The sequence below is a fragment of the Ostrea edulis genome, chromosome 6 (genome assembly GCF_947568905.1).
Source record: "Ostrea edulis chromosome 6, xbOstEdul1.1, whole genome shotgun sequence".
Taxonomy (NCBI): Eukaryota; Metazoa; Mollusca; class Bivalvia; order Ostreida; family Ostreidae; genus Ostrea; species Ostrea edulis.
This window is the reverse complement of record NC_079169.1, coordinates 72,249,930-72,270,980: the sequence shown is the minus strand read 5'-3', so window position 1 is coordinate 72,270,980 and position 21,051 is coordinate 72,249,930. Positions and strand designations below refer to the sequence as shown.

General features: G+C 35.8%; 2 protein-coding genes across 3 annotated transcripts in view; both read left to right on the top strand.

The window, feature by feature from the left end:
• Positions 1-12,080, top strand: part of LOC125667155 (vascular cell adhesion protein 1-like) — a 41,758-nt gene extending 29,678 nt beyond the window's left edge. The window contains exons 5-6 of one of the 2 annotated variants that reach the window (XM_056140677.1): positions 11,208-11,718; positions 11,865-12,080. In XM_056140677.1, coding sequence (XP_055996652.1) covers positions 11,208-11,718; positions 11,865-11,946 — 593 coding nt within the window. In that variant the 3' untranslated portion in view covers positions 11,947-12,080. Of the gene's footprint in view, positions 1-11,207; positions 11,719-11,864 lie in introns of those variants that run through there. The other variant, XM_056140678.1, reaches the window with a different exon arrangement.
• A 2,992-nt stretch (positions 12,081-15,072) lies between these two features.
• The window catches only part of LOC125645759 (nectin-3-like), a 75,449-nt gene continuing 69,470 nt past the window's right edge, over positions 15,073-21,051 (top strand). Inside the window, exon 1 of the mRNA XM_056140675.1 lies at positions 15,073-15,120. The gene's annotated coding sequence lies outside the window, so the exon portion shown is untranslated. The remainder of the gene's footprint in view (positions 15,121-21,051) is intronic.

Here is a 21,051-nt window from a genome sequence, read left to right as displayed (position 1 = left end):
TCGATTGACAGGGGATGCTTACTCCTCCTAGACACCTGATCCCACCTCTGTTTGCTGTACTCTTAATTTTTTATTCCTTATGATGAATTTTTGTTAACTTCACCTTTTCATTCTGTGACCTTACTCACTTAACTGAAGAACGACTTGTACGTACATTTGGTTTACTCCAGTAAGTTTACAGATAATGATTAAATTACGTCATATTTAAGAATGTATGGGACTGAGAGCAGAGTAATTAAAAAATCCTAAAAATGAGTGAAATAGATAGTATTGTACTCATTTTATCGAAAAAAAGACATTTTTAGATAGGTTCGTGAGTTCATTTCCATGGTAACGAACATCAAAGATACCCTTGCTGTAGACATTATAATTTACTGAAATTTACTATTTGTCTAAAAGGGGGTATGGAACTGACATCAGAGCAGTGAAAAAATTCCTAAAGTGATTAAAGTAATTAGCATTAGTTTTAATTTAACAGAAAAATTCATTTCTAAATAGGTCTTTGAGTTCGTTACCATGGTAACCATCATCAAACATATCCTTGCTGGAGACATCATATTTAGAACCTGTAGAGAACCCGGAAGTGTATGGCTGACATCAGAATAATTAAAAAATTCTAAAATTGAATGAAATGGATAGTATTATATTTATTTTATCAGAAAAAGACATTTTTGACATAGGTCCGTGAGTACGTTTCCATGGTAACTGTCATCAAACATATCCTTGCTGGAGACATCATATTTAAAACCTGTAGAGAACCCGGAAGTGTATGGCTGACATCAGAATAATTAAAAAATTCTAAAATTAAGTGAAATGGATAGCATTATGTCTATTCTATCAGAAAAGGACATTTTTGACATAGGTCTGTGAGATTGTTCCCATGGTAACCATCATCAAACATATCCTTGCTGGAGACATCAGGTTCAAAACCTGTAAAAAAAAAATAAATAAATAAATAAAAATGGAAGGGTATGACTGACATCAGATAATTTAAAAATTCTAAAATTGATTGAAATGGGTACCACTATATTTAATTTACCAAAAAAAACCCACCTGTTTTGACATACATGTTGGTCTGTGAGTTCGTTTCCATGGTAACAATCGTCAAACATATCCATACTGGAGACATTATATTCAAAACCTGTGAAAAATATAAGTGTAAGGTTGACATCAGAATAATTAAAAAATTCCAAAAATTACGTGAAATGGATAGAATTATATATATTTACTATTAAATAAATATATATATTAAATATAATAAATATTTATATATAACTATTGCTTTATGAAGGAGCTTTTTAAAGATTTGTTCCCTATATATGGTGTTTGCCCAACCATCTATTTTGTATTGCTTGTAGGAGTTATGAGATTGTTCGCTGTTCGTTGTCTTCACCTTGCATATAAAACTTTGATCCCCTATTGTAGCCCCATCCTACCCCCCAGAAGCCATGGTTTCAACAAACTTTAATCTGCACTATGTCAAGAAGCTGCCATGAACATTTGAACTTTCCTTGCCCAGCAGTTCTTGAGAAGATTTTTAATTGACCCCTTCCTATTTTTGTAATTATCTCTTTTATACCTTTAAAGGTAGCATGGCCCTTCATTGCATGAAATTGGCCTGCTTGTTCTGGAAGTATTGTACTGGAAATTGATTGATTGAATATTGTTTTACGTCCCTCTCGAGAATATTTCACTCATATGGAGATGTCACCAATGCCGGTGAAGGGCTGCAAAATTTAGGCCTATGCTCGGTGCTTAGGGCCATTGAGCAGGGAGGGATCTATATCGTGCCACATCTGCTGTGACACGGGAGCTCGGTTTTTGCAGTCTCATCCGAAGGACCGCCCCATTTAGTCGCCTCTTGCGACAAGCAAGGGGGTACTGAGAATCTATTCCAACACAGATCCCCACAGGAGTTTTGTGGAGAAATTTTTATAAATTTGTCAATATATATCTACTATTTCGCTATTATCTCCCCTTGGAGCAGGGTGTTACCCTTCATTTCATTAAACTTAAATTGCCTTGACCCAAGGATGCTTTTTGCCAAGTTTGTTTGAAATTGGCCAAGTGGTTCTGGAGAAGAAGTCGAAAATGTGAAAAGTTTACAGACAGTCAGACGATAGACAATGGGTGATCAGAAATGCTCACTTGAGCTAAAAATGAGTTGCATTTCTTTATAAAATCATATCAAAGATAAAAATTCTGCAATCTAAAGTAAAATCAAAATTCCATTTGTAACTAGTTCTAATTGTAACTGGGACCATTACATATGTTCCCCAAACCAGTTAAAAAGTAAAGTCATTGTTAAAACCTATAGCAAAAATCATTTTATTTTAGCCTTTAATTACATGTAGTACGTTTACTATGATTTACTATGGTCATTTCAGTGCAAAGAAATAAAAGAAAGCAATGCACGTGCATACACGCACACACAAGTATGATTCCGTACTTTTGTTGATGTCATTCTAGTACAGGCCTTTCTATCAATATCATATACCCACAGAAAGAATTTCTTAATGTTTGCATCAAATACAAGAAAGTTATAGTGATTTTAAAATCATCCAATCAGAAATCAGCACACGTGCGTGCACGTGCTGACCAGTAATTTTAACCACAACAATTTGTAAGGAGTACCAAGACACACCTAAAACCTCAAAATCAAAAGAATTTGATGAAAAACAAAAACATTATCGTCCTTCAAAAAATTAACTTTTGAAATATGATGCATGTGCATGCACGTTTGCGTTGGCATTTTTTGTTACACCAATATATAGATACACATATCATCTACCTATGAAGTGAATATCAACTCATTCGCTTCATTAATAAGAGAGTTACAGATGTTTTAGTACATGTATTATCCAATCAAAAAGAAGCGAACGTGCATGCGCGTGCAGATTGGTAATTTTGACAATGCAGATCAGTTAAGGATCTCAATACCTACCTATGATATGAATATCAAACCATTTGAATGAGCAACAAAAAAGTTACACTGATTACAAAATTCGTGTACGAAAAATGTTATGCATGTGCATGCACGCGCGTGCAGACAACACGACTATCATTTTGCGTATCTACAAATGATATACTATCATCCTAACAAGGTTTCATGTTGATTCCTTGTGAATTCTGATTTTCAATTTTTTTGTACCAAATTGCAATGCACGTACGTGCGCGTACATGCACATGCAGACAAATTACTATTGTTTAGTTTTGTGTTTGCATCCCACACTCTTCCATGTTTCTTTCCTGTGGGTGCATTGTTCAAATATTGACATGTATTTAACAATTTTAGGTATATATTAAAAGAATCAATAAATTATATACATGTAGTTGTGTATGTATAACTTAAAATAAGACATAAAATTGTAATGAAATATGTGCCCCTATGATAGATATTAATAGAATAAATAAACAATATTAAATTTTACAATGAATATCATAAGTATTCAAGATTATTACTTTAGAGGTTATTTTGTATGCAGGGTCCTGTATAAAAACTGATTACCAATAAATAACATTTACAAGTATAAATTTTGTAGTAAGTTTTCTGGTTATTGGGTCAATGGCATAGTCAACATACAGAATTTGATCCATGGTTGTTGAGTGTCCATCATGTTTAGGGGCGAAATCAAAAGACCAATGTCAGGAAAAAAAAATTGAATTCAAATAGTTAATAGGGGGCCTCAGGGGGAGTAAAAACTCAAATAAGTTTTTGTCATCCAACATCGATTTCACTTTAGTGGAAAAAAGACAAGTGGCTGTTAAAAACCACATAATAATATATTACATTTTAATGAACATTAAATATTTTAAATGTACACTTTAATTTGTGAATAAACAGAAGTAAAAGTATAACAGTATTATTTATACTCGCATGTTTTTACTTGTCAATCGATTAGTTTCAACATTCATAATATTTAGATTTAAGGGGAGTGGGGTGTGATTTCGTGAAAACTATGTAAAACGTATACGGTACCAATTTTGATGTGAATTTAGTTTTTTGTCAGATATTGAACTTTTGATTTCGCCATCGCCCCTTAACGTGTTAAATGATTTAAGAATTCCTCTCAAAACTTAGAGGTACACTTGCATCAAATATTTGATGTGTGTCTTGCCCAAACTGCATTTAGTATTAGGACTAACTTATTGACAGGTGCAATTATATAAACCTAGATACATTGTACCTTAATGATAGCCAATAGTATATGATATAATGAAAAAGAGCCAAATTAATTCACTGAATATAACTTTCAATTAAGCTCAATAAAATAATTAGTTAAGGGTACAAATTCAATATATGTGAAACAATAATGGACTTTCAATATTTTGATATAGTCTGTTAAATTGTGATATTGATTTATTACAGTTGAAAAATCAAAGGGTCTTATAAAAGTTATTATATTCACATGAAATACAAAATAATATGTATTAGTAAATAGTTCGAAATAGTTTCAATTTAAATTTTACATAATATCTCTTATTTAGAGAATTCAGAAAATCAAGTATTTTAATAAAAAGACCAGAAGGATATGAAAAGTTAGAAGCCTACCATTATATATTTATTTGCAAGAGTTATGTATTTGCATCAAAAGATCTGTATCTATGATGTAACCCATGTTTCTTTTTATGCACAAGTAACTTATTTTGGTGAGTGTATACTTATTCATGGTGGGCAGTATATACATGTAGGTATGTATGCATTTAAAAAAAACTAGAGTTCCTTGCAAAATTCTGCATATAACAAAAACGTACATATTTATCATAATACCATGCTTGTCATTTTTTCATTATAGGACTTGGGCAATCTTTAATTTGCATATATATTTTAAAAACAAGCACAATATGATATCATGATATCAAATGCCTTGCAGCAAAATTATCCAGCTAGCTTGACAATTCCCAAATATTGTTTACATGAAATAGATATAGAACAATTATATTTTACTCTCACATGGTATGTGTAACACAAAAAAGGTGAATACAACTAGATTTCATCATTGAATCTGTCTACATGGTCTAGCTGACATTTAATAGTGGACACTTTGGCCCGAAGAAACTAGATAATACATTAGGTGAATAGAAAACTAATAATGTTAAATAAATTTCTTTAATGAAGCGTCTTGTTAAAAAAAATATTTAGTGTTGTACATGTATAATAGTAGTGTCATAGTGTTGAAATTGTTGGGCTGAATTTAAACTTTTAAATTGGCAGAAAATACCTAGCATCCATCTTCCTGCATGATCGAAAAAGGCCATGGTTACCTTACGATTTTATTGTAATCAGCTATCAATTTGTGTATTACTATTCCTTTGTAATAAAATTACTTTTTTGTTACTCTGGGGGGAGGGGAGGGGGGTATTTGAATTACTGAACTGAAAAACAATACTGATACATCAATGGACCTCGGCTATTTACATGAAGTGTTAATATTGGGGCCTAAGGAAGCTGAGTGACAATTCATAATCTTTTTATTATTCAACACATTCATGCTGGCATACAATTGCAGCATACTGCCATGAATGAGTCAACTTTCACATCTTATGCTAGGCCTATAACTCATTGAAAAATAACCTTTGTTTAAATCATAATTCTAAACTCATTTTTATGAAATCTAAAACATTTATCAAAAAACATTTGATCTGGACATAAATTCTATTCATGATTTCAAAAACTTTTAGCAACATTAGATGCAGAAAACATGCATGATTAATGAAATTTATCATTCCATTTCCTTATATATTCCTTTGTAAGAGTGGAACACAATCATATCAAAGTACTGAAAGTATTCATGGGAGTTGAACATTGTGGAAATTCAGTTAGAACAGATATCACTGGAAGGGTAGGGGGATAAATGACTGAATATTATCATGATTTTAGATACAAATCAACTGTTGTTGTTTTTCAAAGCGTTACAACAGCAAACATGGATAATGGAAGGCCCATGGGCCACAACGCTCCTCGAGTAACTGAATTTGTGTTGTTGTTTTCTAGAATTTCACCCCTTTATATTCTCATGATAAATGTGACCACATATTATGGCCCAAACATTCAAATCAATATGGTTACCAATGCCTTGCAGTTATGAAGAAGTTTTTTCCCCTGTATATATACATTCAAGTTTAATCCTAGTTGTAGCTAATTCTAAGGATTCATTACTTGAAAAGGTAGTCCAATATGCTAAACTGTCACCTGAGTATACTACAGTCCTGTAGAGGATCAATGGAATGGTAAATAATTGTATAATAACTCAAAATAAATGAAATGCAAAAAAATTAAAAATCGTCCGGCATCGGAGATGCACAAACCGAGTTGCGCAAGGAATGGGCATAAAGGAAACCGGCAAAAAAGCTTGCAAGAATTATCAAGCAGGGAGCAAAATTTTGCGTACATAAATTTCAGCCGACTTAAATCCTTTGACCTTGACCTTTAACCCTTGACCAAAATCAATAGGCTTTAGGGCTCGAAATTCACTTTTTCAAGCACTAGTCCGTACGGACTAGTCACTATTGATGTTCACTAGTCCGCAAAGCATTTCACTAGTCCATCCAGTATATCATTAAATAATCATTTTATTCAATAGTATTTAATGAAACCAAACACATCACAGTTGCAAGCAATTCATTTTCTGACACCTTCAGAAGAAAAAGACCACCATACTTTATTTTGCATTCAAGATCTTCAGAAGCATACAGTAACCTCCGAGTTAATCCTTTTATAAATGTCCATAAGTGCGTTCGAGATCGACGTTACCATTGTTTTCGTGCTCAGTTCTTACAGTCACAGGAGTTCGAAATTTTATCAATAAAGTCAATAAAATTCACTCGATTTACCAAGCCATGAGCTATAGTGTTACAAACTCCTGTGTTTGAGTCGTGAATGACGAGAACATGTGCGCACAAACGTGCTTGTTCTTAGATCACACTACTTGCAGTTCTTGCACCTCGAATCCGTTCTCGTGATGCGTACTCGGAGTTCGGAATCGGCAGGAATTTGTGCTCGTTCGAAGAATGGCGGTCTCGAACGCACTCCATGTGTTTGAAAGATCAGGATGTCATAGTCACACAAACACTTAATCATGCAGGTAATCGACCATAAGTTCAAACATCTAAGAGACTCAGACAAATCTTGCTAAAATCTTAACCAATTCAAGATTGATTTCCGGATTTTCACCAGTCCGTACAGACTAGTGCTATAGAGAGTTTACTAGTCCGACACGTTTTTTTTTTACTAGTCTCGGACTTACGGACATGAGGTAATTTCGAACCCTGGGCTTCTTTGTTTCATCAAGGGCGATAATCCATCTAAGTTTAATTGAGATCCTATAATTTGTTAAAAAATTATAGTGCAGAAAACAAAATTTTCTCCAATTTCAGTCTATTTATAGCCACTGTGACTTTGACCTTGTGACCCCGGAATCGATAGGCTTCTTGTCTTACTGAGGGTGACAATCGATCTAAGTTTGATTGAGATCCTATAATTCGTTCAAGAGCTATGGTGTGGAAAACAAAATTTTCTCCAAATTTCAGTGTATTTATAGCCAGTGACCTTGACCTTTGACGTAGTGACCCCAGAATCGATAGACTTCCTGGTCTTACTGAGGGTGACAATCCATCTAAGTTTGATTGAGATCGTATGATTCGTTCAAGAGCTATGGTGCGGAAAACAAAATTTTCTCCAAATTTCAGTCTATTTATAGCCACTGTGACCTTGACCTTTGACCTAGTGACCCCAAAATCGATAGGCTTCCTCATCTTACTGAGGATGACAATCCATCTAAGTTTGAATGAGATCCTATAATTTGCTCAAGAGCTATGGTGCGGAAATGAAATGTTGATGCGTGCCCGCCCAAAGGCACTTCATCAGATCATAAGCCGAGTTCGACTTCATCGCAACTCCGCTAAAAATGAAACACTAGTCAAATAATGTTATTCATTGCCAAGGTATTTGGGATATTATACTGTGGTTCAAACAGGGGGTGAATGAACCTGACAGTATGGGAAGCATATAGTGGAATCAGACTTGTGATGCTGGAAATCTATAGTGATCTATACATGTACAAGATCCATAACTATTTTTTTTTCTTCAGTTTATGAGGGAGAATCCTCATGTCTCTTTCATCTGTAGACAAATAAACTGTAGACAAATAAACAATGTGTTTTGACCAGAGCAATTTCCAATCCTTTTTGCAGCATAAATTCAACATTGTGGCAACTGGGTTAAACTTTGATAGTGAAGTAATACATGGCAGCACCTTATCCCATGCTCTTAAAATTTCTGTTTGACACACACTCATGACATCCACTCAAACATTACAGAGTGCAGCAAAATCCCATTGTAATAGGGGATTCAAAATGGTACAAAATATGGTACATACTATTCGAAAAGGATAATGAATTTGACATATTGATGTCTTGGAAAAGGAAATTCTGACATCGGGGCTCTAAGCGTTTTCAAACATTGTCATTTGATAAAAGTGTTCTACATTTTTAAAAATAGAGATTAATATGTCTTTACATACATAGGTGAGAAAGTTTCCATTATTCCTAGCCGAGACATACCATGTATGCGCAAAAAATTCATAAACAAATATCAAAATACTCACGTAGAAAATGTGGACCTTACCGTCATTAAGCGCAGTGAAACACGCCATTTCGAGATTTTCGCCGACGAAAGCTCGGTAACAGTAATGAATAAGGTACACTCATTTTGTATCTATTTTGTGACTTTCTTTATTAAAAGGAACAGTTCTCTAATGTGTAACGTGCAATTACTACGTAATTCAATAACTTGGAAGCATGAAGCAGTTTCACTTTGCAACCGGATATAAGAAATTTTATTTCGTATTCCGATCCCGATCGAAAGTTGTTGACTGGGAATGACGTGTTTTAATTCAATATACATGTAACATCAAGCATTTTTTATATCACATTAAAAAAAAACCAAATATATACACATACACAATGTTGTAGAGTTATTTCTTGTAAATTTTCTGAGGTTTCGCACCATATTCGATATTTCGCGCCACGGTGTCAATAGGACTTGTGTGCAGTTGTCGTTCGTTTCCCTATCAATGTTTATAGGTGACGCTGCGCTACAAACGACAATTTTCAACCTTATCTTTTATTTTTCTATGTCTATCAGTATCAATTTGATCGAAATCTTGTATTCAAATTGATTTGAATACAATATCATTGCATTCACTTACATGTCAATTATCAAAATTAGATTAATTCAGAAAAGTTACATGGATTATTTAATGGCGGATGTTTATAAAAGTTTATGTTGATTTACCTAGGAGTAAATCAGCTGACACAGAACCCCCGTTGACGACCACTATACAAATCAATACAAATTACTACGCAGAAAAGTGCGTGATGACCAAGGGAGATTGAACATAGTTCAACTCCCAATAATATGTGTATGGCTGCAATGTTCCGGGGGGAAAATAAGACACTGAAACAAGATACTGGAGATATTTGTGCTGTTAATGGTGTAAAGGTTACTATGAATTGAATCTTAATAAGTGGATGAAAATGATTTCAAAATCAATTATATGGTAAAATAAATAAAAGTTGACCCATTTATGGCATTATGCTCAGTGTATATTTTGCACAAAGTGAAAATAAATCAAAGCATGTCACTGGGTTTGTATAATTTGTATGTGGTGGTAGATTTTTAAAGTGTCCTGTCTCTGTTTTCTGTACTGCAAACATCAACTATTAAAGGAAGAAAAAATCTTACTCATCAATTTATGTAAAACCAAAGATCCACCACTGATCTATTGTGTATATCCTAGCTTTATATGACCCCTCCTCCAACAGATATTTAAATTTATAGAGATGTATATTAAAACTTGACAAATACTTTAACATATTCATACTCAGATGTTTGTATCATACACTTTGTATGTTTGGCTAAATAATTTAGGTTGATCTAGATCTTCAAAGTCTATGAACAATCAGCTGACATTGACAATTTAATAAGCACCGGTGAATTCATACCCTATTTCAATATTGTTTTCAAGCATCGATTTTCATGGAATTTTTGGGAAGATTTGCACTTGAACAATTTTGTTTTCTTCTTATTTGACGTACTGCGTACTCGGCATTAATTTATTAACCTGTTAACAGTGATTGACAAACCTTAACACATGTCTTGCGTCTGCGATTGCAAATATAGATGATCTGGTGTCTTGGTGAGGCAGATTTCCATTGTCTTCTGTGGGCCGAAAAACCTTGATGTAACGCTGGATCGCTTTAGCTGACTGAAATCCGCGTTTCCCCCTAGGAGATAGGCGGTTAAAAAGCTCTACAGAGCTTGTGTTTGACATGTTGAATGTATATAGTGCCGACTTTAAATAAAATTTACTTTACTTTACTTTACTTTACTTTCAATGTTTCAAAAATCTCACTATGTTTACATTGCCGAAAAGTAATTAAAGTCGTAAAATTTACGCAATTTGTTTTTATTTCGAATATAATAATATTTTTGTCATAGTTTATGTACAATATATCTATAAAATTAATTGCATTGTAGATATTCTCTAACATACACTCAGAATCAAACAGGAGATGCGAACGACATAGGATTTATTTACGTCATTCGGAGTTGCGCGGTAATTTCAAAATCGTCAGTCCCGTACATCCTTAAGTGATTTTAGGAGATATGTGGAACTTTGTGCGGAAGATAGTTTGGGGGCATTTTTCCACTATGCTTTAAGCTGGAAATCTGTTTAATTGATGTGTGGCTATGGAATGAGTAGATGCACTTTAAGTTTTACTATTACTGCAGTTGAATCATTCCAACAAAACTATCTAATTTAGTCTCATCACGCACTGAATTCATTCTTGTACTCTGTCTATTTCTCTGTATTTTTATTATTTATACAAGAGATGGAAATTATAATATTTCCTGGTAATGAAAACTGATATTCGTCCCCTCGTCCAAATATACATGGTCTGCGTATGATAACATCCCTCAAATCAATAGAGATGCCAGACGGGGACATAATGTTACAATACACTCAGAATGCTTGTTTGAATTTATGGAGAAAAGTTGTTTCCTTCTATGCATTTTTGTGCTTAACAATTGGTAAGCCTTGAATATGCTCTACTTTCCATTGCAAAATTTAATGGTTTTCTTTATTTCCCAGTATTTATTCCATACTCCATTGAACATATTTTTGTGTTATTTTGTTTTATAGATGTTCCAAGTAAACCAAGGATTTTGTTGACACCAAATAAGACACTGTATGTTGGGGACGGACTACAGTTAACCTGTGTATCTGATGGTAATCCATCCCCGACGATCAAATGGATATTTCATCCTGATAACTGTGTAAATAGTACAGAACCTCTTCTGTCGTCTAATGGAACTCTGAAAATATACCAACTCAAACTTGAAGATTCTGGTGCTTTTTGTTGTTTGGCATCAAATGCGTATGGGGAAAATTACCAATCTATCTCCCAGATAAATATAAAAGTATTGGATACATTTATCAACAAACCCACATGTGCTGCTAGTCCTTGTGGTATAACTGAAACCTGCAACGAAACGCATGGCAAGGTTGTGTGTACAGTAAACAATTGGGTGGCAGTTGCTTTCGTTTTCGTACTTTTAGCGACAGGGTTTTGCACAACAACCATAGTGTTACTTTGTCGCCATAGACAGTTTAATAAGAAAGCTGCTAACGATGAGGAATATGAAGCAATTAGGTATGTCATTATGCAATACATGTATAAAGGAATGGAAAAACTGAATTTCCTTTTGAGGCAGACATTCTGTTTCCTCGTTTCTGATTGATAAAGATGGCATAAATGTCTGAAGGTTATTTTGAATTAGTTCAATCTTGTATTTTTAGCAGCAATCGCCAGTTACAGGAGAGGGATACTGAGAACGCAAGATATGAAGCATTGAACATAGCGGCACAAACCAGTACATGATAGAGCCCGTGAACACTCTTCTATGCCTTGCTTACTGCTTACACGAAATCCAATGCATATTGCAATGAAAAAAAATCACCTTTCGCACTGAATTCGTTGTTAACCCGGATATGGTAAATGAATACTGAGAATAGCTCTGCGTATTGGAATTATATCGATCCTTATTTCTTCTAGACACATGTTCCCACCTCTGGTTTTTCCAGGGGTGCGTGTTTGTCCTACTCTCTGTTTTGTATTTCTTGAGTAATCAACATTCGTTATCTTCACTTTTTCATCGAAGTGTTTCTAGTGCGTGATTCGATTCGAAATTAGCACCAAAAGTGAATTTCAATACACATTGAATATAAAGAGAAATTAGCTTACACCCCCCAATGTGAACACAGCTTGATCCAGTCAACACTACATAGAATCACACTCGAGTGTACCTTCAGAGGAAATGGTATTTGAATTTGATATCGTTGTGTCATCAGAGAGGAGCCACGACTCAAGAGACCTTAAAACTACATGGAGCGGACTGGAAGGCCTAGTGTAGGTTATCCAATACTGATATTGGTGACGTTTTGATAACTTATCATAATAGTTGCATACTTCGAAGCAAGACTGTTTAAACGTTTAACACGTCCACCTCTACTTAGTGTGTATTGTTTTCAGGAATTTTTATAGCGATGTAATTTTATGCCCCCGAGATCGAAGATCGGGGGGCATATTGTTTTTGTCCTGTCTGTCATTCTGTATGAAACTTTGACCTTGCTAATAACTTTTGAACAATAAGTGATAGAGCTTTGATATTTCACATGAGTATTCCTTGTGACAAGACCTTTCCGTGGGTACCAACATTTGTGACCCCGTGACCTTGACGTTGGAGTTTGACCTACTTTTTGAAAACTTTAACCTTCCTAATAACTTTTGAACAATAAGTGATAGAGTTTTGATATTTCACATGAGTATTCCTTGTGACAAGACCTTTCCGTTGGTATTGGACCTTTTGACCTTGACATTTGACCTACTTTTATTATTTTGTTTACATTGGTCATAATTTCTAAATGGTAAATATTAGAGCTTTCATATTGTACATGAGCATTTCTTTTGACAAGATCTTTCTACTGGTACCAAGATATTTGCCCTTGTGACCTTGCCCATCTTTGGAATTGGCCATTATCGGGGGCATTTGTGTTTCACAAACACATCTTGTTCTATAATGGAACTTTTAACTACAGGAACGTTTATAAATTTTCTGCACATCAAGCATTCTAAGAGAATTGCTTAACACCTAAGTCAAACTGGTTTGATTTATTCGTCCAGTTTCCTTTATCCTGTAAACCTGACGAACTCACCTATCTATTTGTTCTCTTATAATACTGCCAACCCATCCATCTCCATGGTGTGTTATGATACTGTATACCATCAACACGTTGTGTTATAATATTATAAATCCATCTATCTATATGTTGTGTTATGATGATGTACACCCATCTATATCTGTAATTCTGCATTGGTTTATGATACTGTATACATGCTACTATCAGTTTTTAAGTCGAGACAGGCTAATGACAAACAAGTTGATGTTAGAGGGGTTTCAACAATCTCGTTTAATGTCAGTATCTTGCAAATTCTATGGTCGTTGTAATGATTTATTTTGCCCATATAACTTATCATTGGGTCAAAAGCTGTCTGACGCGTTTCATACTGATTGTTAGGATGTTCTTATCGCAATGATTTTGACTACGGATTACCCCGTTCACCTGATCAAGAGACAGGGCTCACGAAGTGTGTGACCCGTCAATAGGGGATGCTTACTCCTCCTAGGCACCTGATCCCACCTCTGATGTGTCTAATATAATCATCTGATAAGCAAGGTTTTTCGTAATAAAATAATACACTCTTGTATTCCATCATACTTCAAGTTGAAGTCTACACCCTGTATTTCCTACAAAGTCATATGTATGATGCACAAAAGGCAATCTGCAGCAGCTGCAGAGCGATATGGAATATGGAAATCCTGACAAGCTGGATGAACCTACAATGTTAAAATACCGGTCGCTATAGCTAGCCTAGTAACGAGGGCGCTCGCTGAGCAATCGGAAGTTTTACCTGGGTTTGATTCGTTTGCGGTGCTGCATCAAAACTAAGCCAACTAACGTTTAGACTGTTCTTTTCCCAAGCACCAGTCATTATAAGCAAACGTCATGCGTCTTTCATATATGGCCTCCAAAACGGAAGTCGCATGTCACGGTAGGTGTTGGCATGATGAAGAAGCATCACTACGTCACAATGTGTGACACTTCACCAAAGGTTTTGTACGAATAACAAATTCTCGAATGGGACGTAAACCAACAAGCAATCAAAACCATAAACTCACAAAGTATGACGTCACACAGAGTTTACATGTTAAACTAATTGTACAAATAACACTGGTTACAAGCCGATGACCGTAGTATATATTACGGTCATCAAAAACTGCCAGCTGACCTCATCGATGAGAATTTTACAATCACGATTTCAAACGATTGATTATTAATTTGCATCATTTTACGATAATTATCAGTATCTAGTGCAGTATGTTTAATATTTATGATGATCGTATACTCCGATTTTGAATTAGGATTCCATACGTGAAAGTAGCCTTCATGATAACTCGTACGAAAAATGTGACGTTGCTGGTTTACTTTGTGGGGTAGTCATGATGCAAAATAAAGGCTATTTTTGACCTCTCCAAAATGTATTTAAATTGATTTTAATATACAACAAGTAAATTCGGTATATAGTATACGGTCATCAAATTCAAAATTTACAGTCTTCGTTAAAATGATAAACATTTTTACGGTCATCATACTACAAAACTTGGAGGTCGTTTTATCGATAAATAAGCTTGCTTTGGAGAAAACTACTGTGACTAACTTTAATCCACTAGATACTAATAATTATCGTAAAATGATGCAAAAGAATAATCAATCGTTTGAAATCGTGATTATAAATTCTTCCCGATCAGGTCAGCTGCCATTTTTGATGACCGTAATATATACCACGGTCATCGGCTTGTGCACAGTGAAATAACTGAAATTTACGAAACTGAAATTATGAGACAAGATCATCTATAAATACATAACATTTGTGCATTTGTACTTTGATAACGTAATAACTGTTCTGTATTATCTGAAAACTTACATGTTATAGGTAAGTTTAACTTCCTCAATTTGTTTTAAGTTTGTGTGTGTCGAGAAAAACAACCTCATACTGAGTACATGCCTCTGGTTTTATGAGGACTAAACTTTTATTCCACGGATGTTTTCTAATCACCAATAACGTTATCATCCATTCACAAACTATCCCCGTGTTTTAAAAGAATTGAAAATGGTTCTTATGACAGATTAGTATTTGTTAAAATTGGAACAATGCGTTACAAATAGTTGTTTGACGAATCACATCTGTTAAAACCTTGTAAATGAAAGTGAAAGTAGGAGAAACCCATAGGTCAAATTTATGAATTGGTTAGATAAACTTCACACTAAACTAAACTGGTATTTAACTCGCAAAGTTAGAAAGATATCTCTTTTCCGAAAATATACGATAGAGATGTGTCTCTAAAGTTTAACAGATACTAAATTGAAGATATATCTTTCTAATTTTAACAGTTTTCTCATTACGTTGAAGAGTCTTCATTAAAGAAACATCTTCACTTAAAACGATGTCTCTCTAAGTTAAAGAAATATCTTTTTTGAATAAAGAATAAATGGGTTGTCATTTATAGTTAAATTCATCAACTATTTGCCGCTTTTACAAAATGTATATAATCGTTCATTGAGTGGGGAACCTACTCACATTCCCACTTCAACTGGAAGGTGGTGATTTGATCTGCTGAATTTCATACGTATTGATGATAAGACATACTCATACTTTGATTGAAAACTGTACATACACGACCCTTTGAAGAGCTATCTATTTGTAAACGAAATGTTCCCGTTTGAAATGTTCCTTTATGAGATTGATCACTGTTAGTTATTTCGCCTTCCCTATATCTTTGCCTTACAACAGCAGTAATCCATTTGACATTGATATGACCGAAACATTTAATTGGTACCCAATGGCTGCAAGTACATCAAACCAAAACGGCAGTATCTTTGAAAAGAAGGGGGATAGCAAATATGGCGAAACAATGCTGCAGACGATCAGTGTCAGTATAGGCTTGATACATACTACAAAGTATGATTAATACATATGGTTACTAAAACGTTTGTCCCAGTACTGTACAAGGTAACAGTTGTCACCCCTGCCCATAGTTTAAAGGCATTTATCGATAGAGGATGCTTACTCCTCCTAGGCACCTGATCCCACCTCTGGTGTGTCCAGGGGTCAGTCTTTTGCCCAACTCTCTATTTTACATTGCTTATAGGAGTTATGAGATTGATCACTGTTCGTTATCTTCACCTTTCATCTAAATAATGATAAATGACACTAATCCCCGATGCAAACAAGATCAAAACTAGTATAACGTGAACAATCTATTGACAAAGTCCAACATTTAGTTGCGAGTGTTTGGCACAATTCATTTAGCTTTCAAATATATCCCTGTGGTCAACCCTGGGAATCACTAAACACCCAGGGATTACCTCCATTTGGCACTGGCGCAAGGCGTCTTCGCCCAATAAAGGTGGTTGAAACAGATCTCTTGGTACCCCCTTTCAAGTGTGAATGCCAAATACGATGAGGAATTTCAGATCTGAATCGAGCCCTAACTTTATCATGTCTCCCCTGGTGAAAACCTTGGTTAAGACCCCCAGTGGTAAACCCAAAACTTGTCCTTGGGACAGCAAGGGTCAAGCCGGTCCCTCACGTACCACTGAGGTGGTCCCAAATCCTCCCCAGCGCTGAGGATAGATTCTCCAGAGTTTTGAGCCAGACACAAGAGAAATCCGCATTTATGGTAATCCCTGAATTCCACCAGGTGTGCTTGTCTACATAAGCACACCAGCCATTAAGCGTTATCCACAATCAATGTGATAATTTGTTTGATAATTGGAAACTTTATTCAATTTTTTACACAAATCTCCACTATGAAGAGATTTCCTACATGTAAGAATACGTAAACCGTGCCTAATAGTCCAATCAAAATAGGGGAGGGGGTAACACATTTATGATTCATCGGGGTAGACCTTGATGATCTGCTTAGATAACAGAAAAGGTTCCAGTCCCCTTGTAGATTGTTGAGGAATAGAGTTACTCAACTCACTAAGATGAGTTCCATCCGGCCTGTACAGCTGTTTGTCTGCAAACGTGATTAAAGGGTATTTAAAATTACAAGGACTCCCTCTTGTTTTAAAAACTGTTTGACCTTGTGACTAACGTTCTTGCGCACAGCCTCTACCTTAGATGCATTTTTGGTATTGTGCCAATACAAACGTGGTAGCATGATTATCAAATTGGGTGCTAACAATTTGCATCTTGAGAATGAAAATTTCATACAATGGAATAGTTCTAATGTAGGAACAATTTCTTGATCATTGGAATCTAGGTAGTCTGGGTAGGATATGTGTTTCACTTATTTTCAAACAAAGAGTCAAAAGTCTTCCCATTTCACACACACCCCCTGTCCGAACCAGAGTATGATGACATTGCTTAGTCGCAAATTCGGGTCCTTCCTGGACATTTGATGGTTCGGTGTGCAGCCCAATAGACAATTGATGAACTAATCACCCACATCATTTTCTTTATACCTGTAAAACTTCCATCTTTCCCACTGCTTGATTGTTTGATCTGGAATGACCCTCATTGGCAGCCCAATATGAAACGAATGCGATTTAAAACATACGGTGCTAACTTTACAAATACTCAGGTGTTCCTGACTGATAAATAGTGGCTAATTGTGGATACAGGACAGGCAATGCCCCCTGTTTCTGAAATAAACAACGTACAAGACCTACCTAACTTGTTAGTTTTGGATTGACGACTTATGAGCTTAACTAAGCAACGGTCATTGGCTCTAACAATGTCAATATCCATAGCCCTATATTGCAATGGTCTTGGGTCAGAACTCTTAAGCGACCCAGTCATGAATTCGCCTACGCACAGGAATCCGTAAAATGGTATAGGTAATGGAGGGCTCGAGTATCTCGTGTCTGTGTGAATCTGTTTGCTCCCTCCAAAATGTTAGCGACCAAGAATGATTTTATATTGTCGACCAGACCCTGAATTTTGAACATGCTAGAAAAACCAGATATATAAGTTCTCACACAAGAAGGTGATTGACGTTTGAGAGACAAGTATGCAAAGAATTATAATCTAATTAAAATCAGCTGCGCTGCAGATCTTCTCTAACTGGAGAAGGATCTGGTAGCATTACGTTTGATGTAATGTTTTTTCACCTTTCACACTTGACTAATCAACTGACGTCTTTCGTCAACATGAAAATTCTGCTGTTATATCGGAACATACTTGGTATTCATCATACGCATGTCAATAATCACCGAGAAGCACGGGAGAATATTAATGATAAGATGGCGGCAGCCATGAGCGATTTCTGATTGGTCCTTTGTCAAGCTATTGTTATTGGTCTAATAGTCATTGAATTATTCATGAGACTTGGGCCAATGACATGACCTCAAATACAATGATGTGGATCCTTCTCCAAGGTTAGAAAAGATCTGAGTTTAATTAGATTGCTAAGAATTATACAATATGATCCAGTGGGGCCGATGAAACTGATTGAAGCTTTCGCAAGTTGTAAGATAGGTCTGCCAGGTTTTGCCAGCTGCAGTAGACTGTTAGAATCCTTCCTATTGCTGGTGAAGTGGGGTGGGCACTGCATCTACCTGGGGTACTAAAGCCAGCACTATCCGTTGAGAAATTGATTGTTTCATTAATGCAGAGTCTATCGGGAAATATTGTTAACTCCGTTGTAATTTCTAAGGAATTAAAACCACATCTCCAAATCTAACTTCATGGCAGTAGTACCTTAATCTTGAAACTAGGCCTTCTGACTCCGATAGTAGCAGTATCTAATATCAGCCTCCTAATGAAAGCTCGACCTACGGCTACTACCTGACAACGTTTAATGACCTAGTTGTAGAGCACGTAGTGTAATTTTCTTAGTACCAATGTTTTTCCTACCCATCTCTATAAATATATCTTGAGGTAATCGCATCTGCATGGGTAAGGTATCAAATTCAACATCCAGAAACACTAAATAGGTAGTTGGCTCAACTGTCTTGTCTGGAGATATATGGACACAAAGCCTTTCACACTCTTGCTGAAATACCTGTGAAGTGTGTTCGCAAGTACTGTCTTGAGATCTACCCCCAAATAAATAAAATCGTCAAGGTAGTGTATTATGTTATGGTTACCAGATGCCTTAGCCAACAGCCAATGCAAAAAAAAGCTGAATTTGTTAAACGAAGCATATGAAAGCTTCGATCCAGATGACAAATATTTGTCATAATATTTACCATTACATTCAATGTCGAGTAAATCGAAGTCACCTGGGTAAATGGGCAGTTAACGGAAAGCACTCTTCAGATCAGCTTTAGTTAAAAATGCCCTAAGGCCTAAATTTTGGAGGCTAAGAATAGCTTAATCTATGTTACTTTATTTGACTATAGAGATATCTGGGTTAATAAAGTAATTGACTGACTCAAATTATGGATACGATAGATGATGAATTTATCACAATAAATACGTTACCTTTATAAATTTAGATATTCACCTGCTTGCAGTCTTGTATCGGAAAAAACCATGTAAACAAAAAAGCACCCTTCGTGACCCACCACCTCTGACATGCTCAGAACTCAACATCCGGTATCATCTTTTCTTTTCCGCCGTTGTGGAGTGCAGTCACGTTTTTCTCGAGGAGGAAAAGAATTTTTTCTACTTGCTAATTTTGGCTAAGTATTGCATGGTAGTTTTTGATATTACTTTATTAAGCAATATGGCGAATGAAAGTGAAAATGTTAAATTACCTTTTATTGCTGTAGAGGGTGAGTACTGGGACTCTGTTGACTCTAGAAGTTTTGGTCCCATGGAATCTGATCCTTTTCTTTCTTATGGGAATGTCATGGATTCCCCAGGAATTCCTCCTACCCCGGTTACTTCGGTAGGTCAAATTAGAGTTACCTCTACCATTACTCGACCGCCTGGTAGTCCGGTGGCTAGTTCTCGCCCTGAGAGTTTTCCTTCGGGTAATCGTAGGGATACGTTTTATCGGTCTAGGTGGCCAGCTAGATTTCCTCATCCCATGTATCCTGTGCCACCTTATCCCTACTCGACTCAACCTGTGTGGACAGGGCAAGGTTTTGTTAGTAAACCAAACTTAAATGAGTCCTCCAATAAGGACGAAATTAAGTGTTTGGTTTCCTCTATTCATAAACTTGAGGCTTCTCTTTCTTCAAAATTCAAGACAGTGGAACGTAGGCTCGATTTGATTGAAAGCAAATCAACTACGTCCCCCACTGTTCCTGGGGCTGCTCTTGTCACCCCTCGGCCCGCTTTTGATAATAAAGCGGACGAGGAGGATGACTCATTATATTTGGCTCCCAGTAGTCAGGAGGCATCTTTTCTCAGTGATAGTTGCCTTTCTCCTGTTCCTTCAGTTGATGAAGTTGGGCTTTCTCAGGATCAACTTCCTGTAGAGAATCTCACTCTTAAAGCTAAAGTGTACGCAATTCGTAGAGAATTGTCAGGTCCCGATTCTTTAGTTTCTCCTCCCAGGAGTTCTCACAAACCTTCTGATTTTCAGTCCTGCTCTGGTCTTGTGAGAGATTCTTCTAAGTCGTATGCTTCTTTTCCCGAGTCTAGTCATTTTAAATCTGCATTGGCTTCCATTAATTCTCATCTTGTCGACGATCAGATGTCCTCCAATAAGGCCTCTAATTTAGTTAGACAAAATCTGGCTTTTAGTACATCTTCTATCCCTGGTAAGGTTAGAATGAAGTATTTTGATATTCATGATGTTTCCTTGGGAAAATCTCAACCTGTTTTTGATAAGACTTTTTCCAATCTTCTTGGTGCTAAGTCTTCTGAGGGGGTCAAGTTATCTCAAGACTTCTTATTCTAGGTCGGAGAACAATCTTCGGGGTGTTGCCGCAGCTTCACAGTATGCGGAGCATTTTCTTGTTG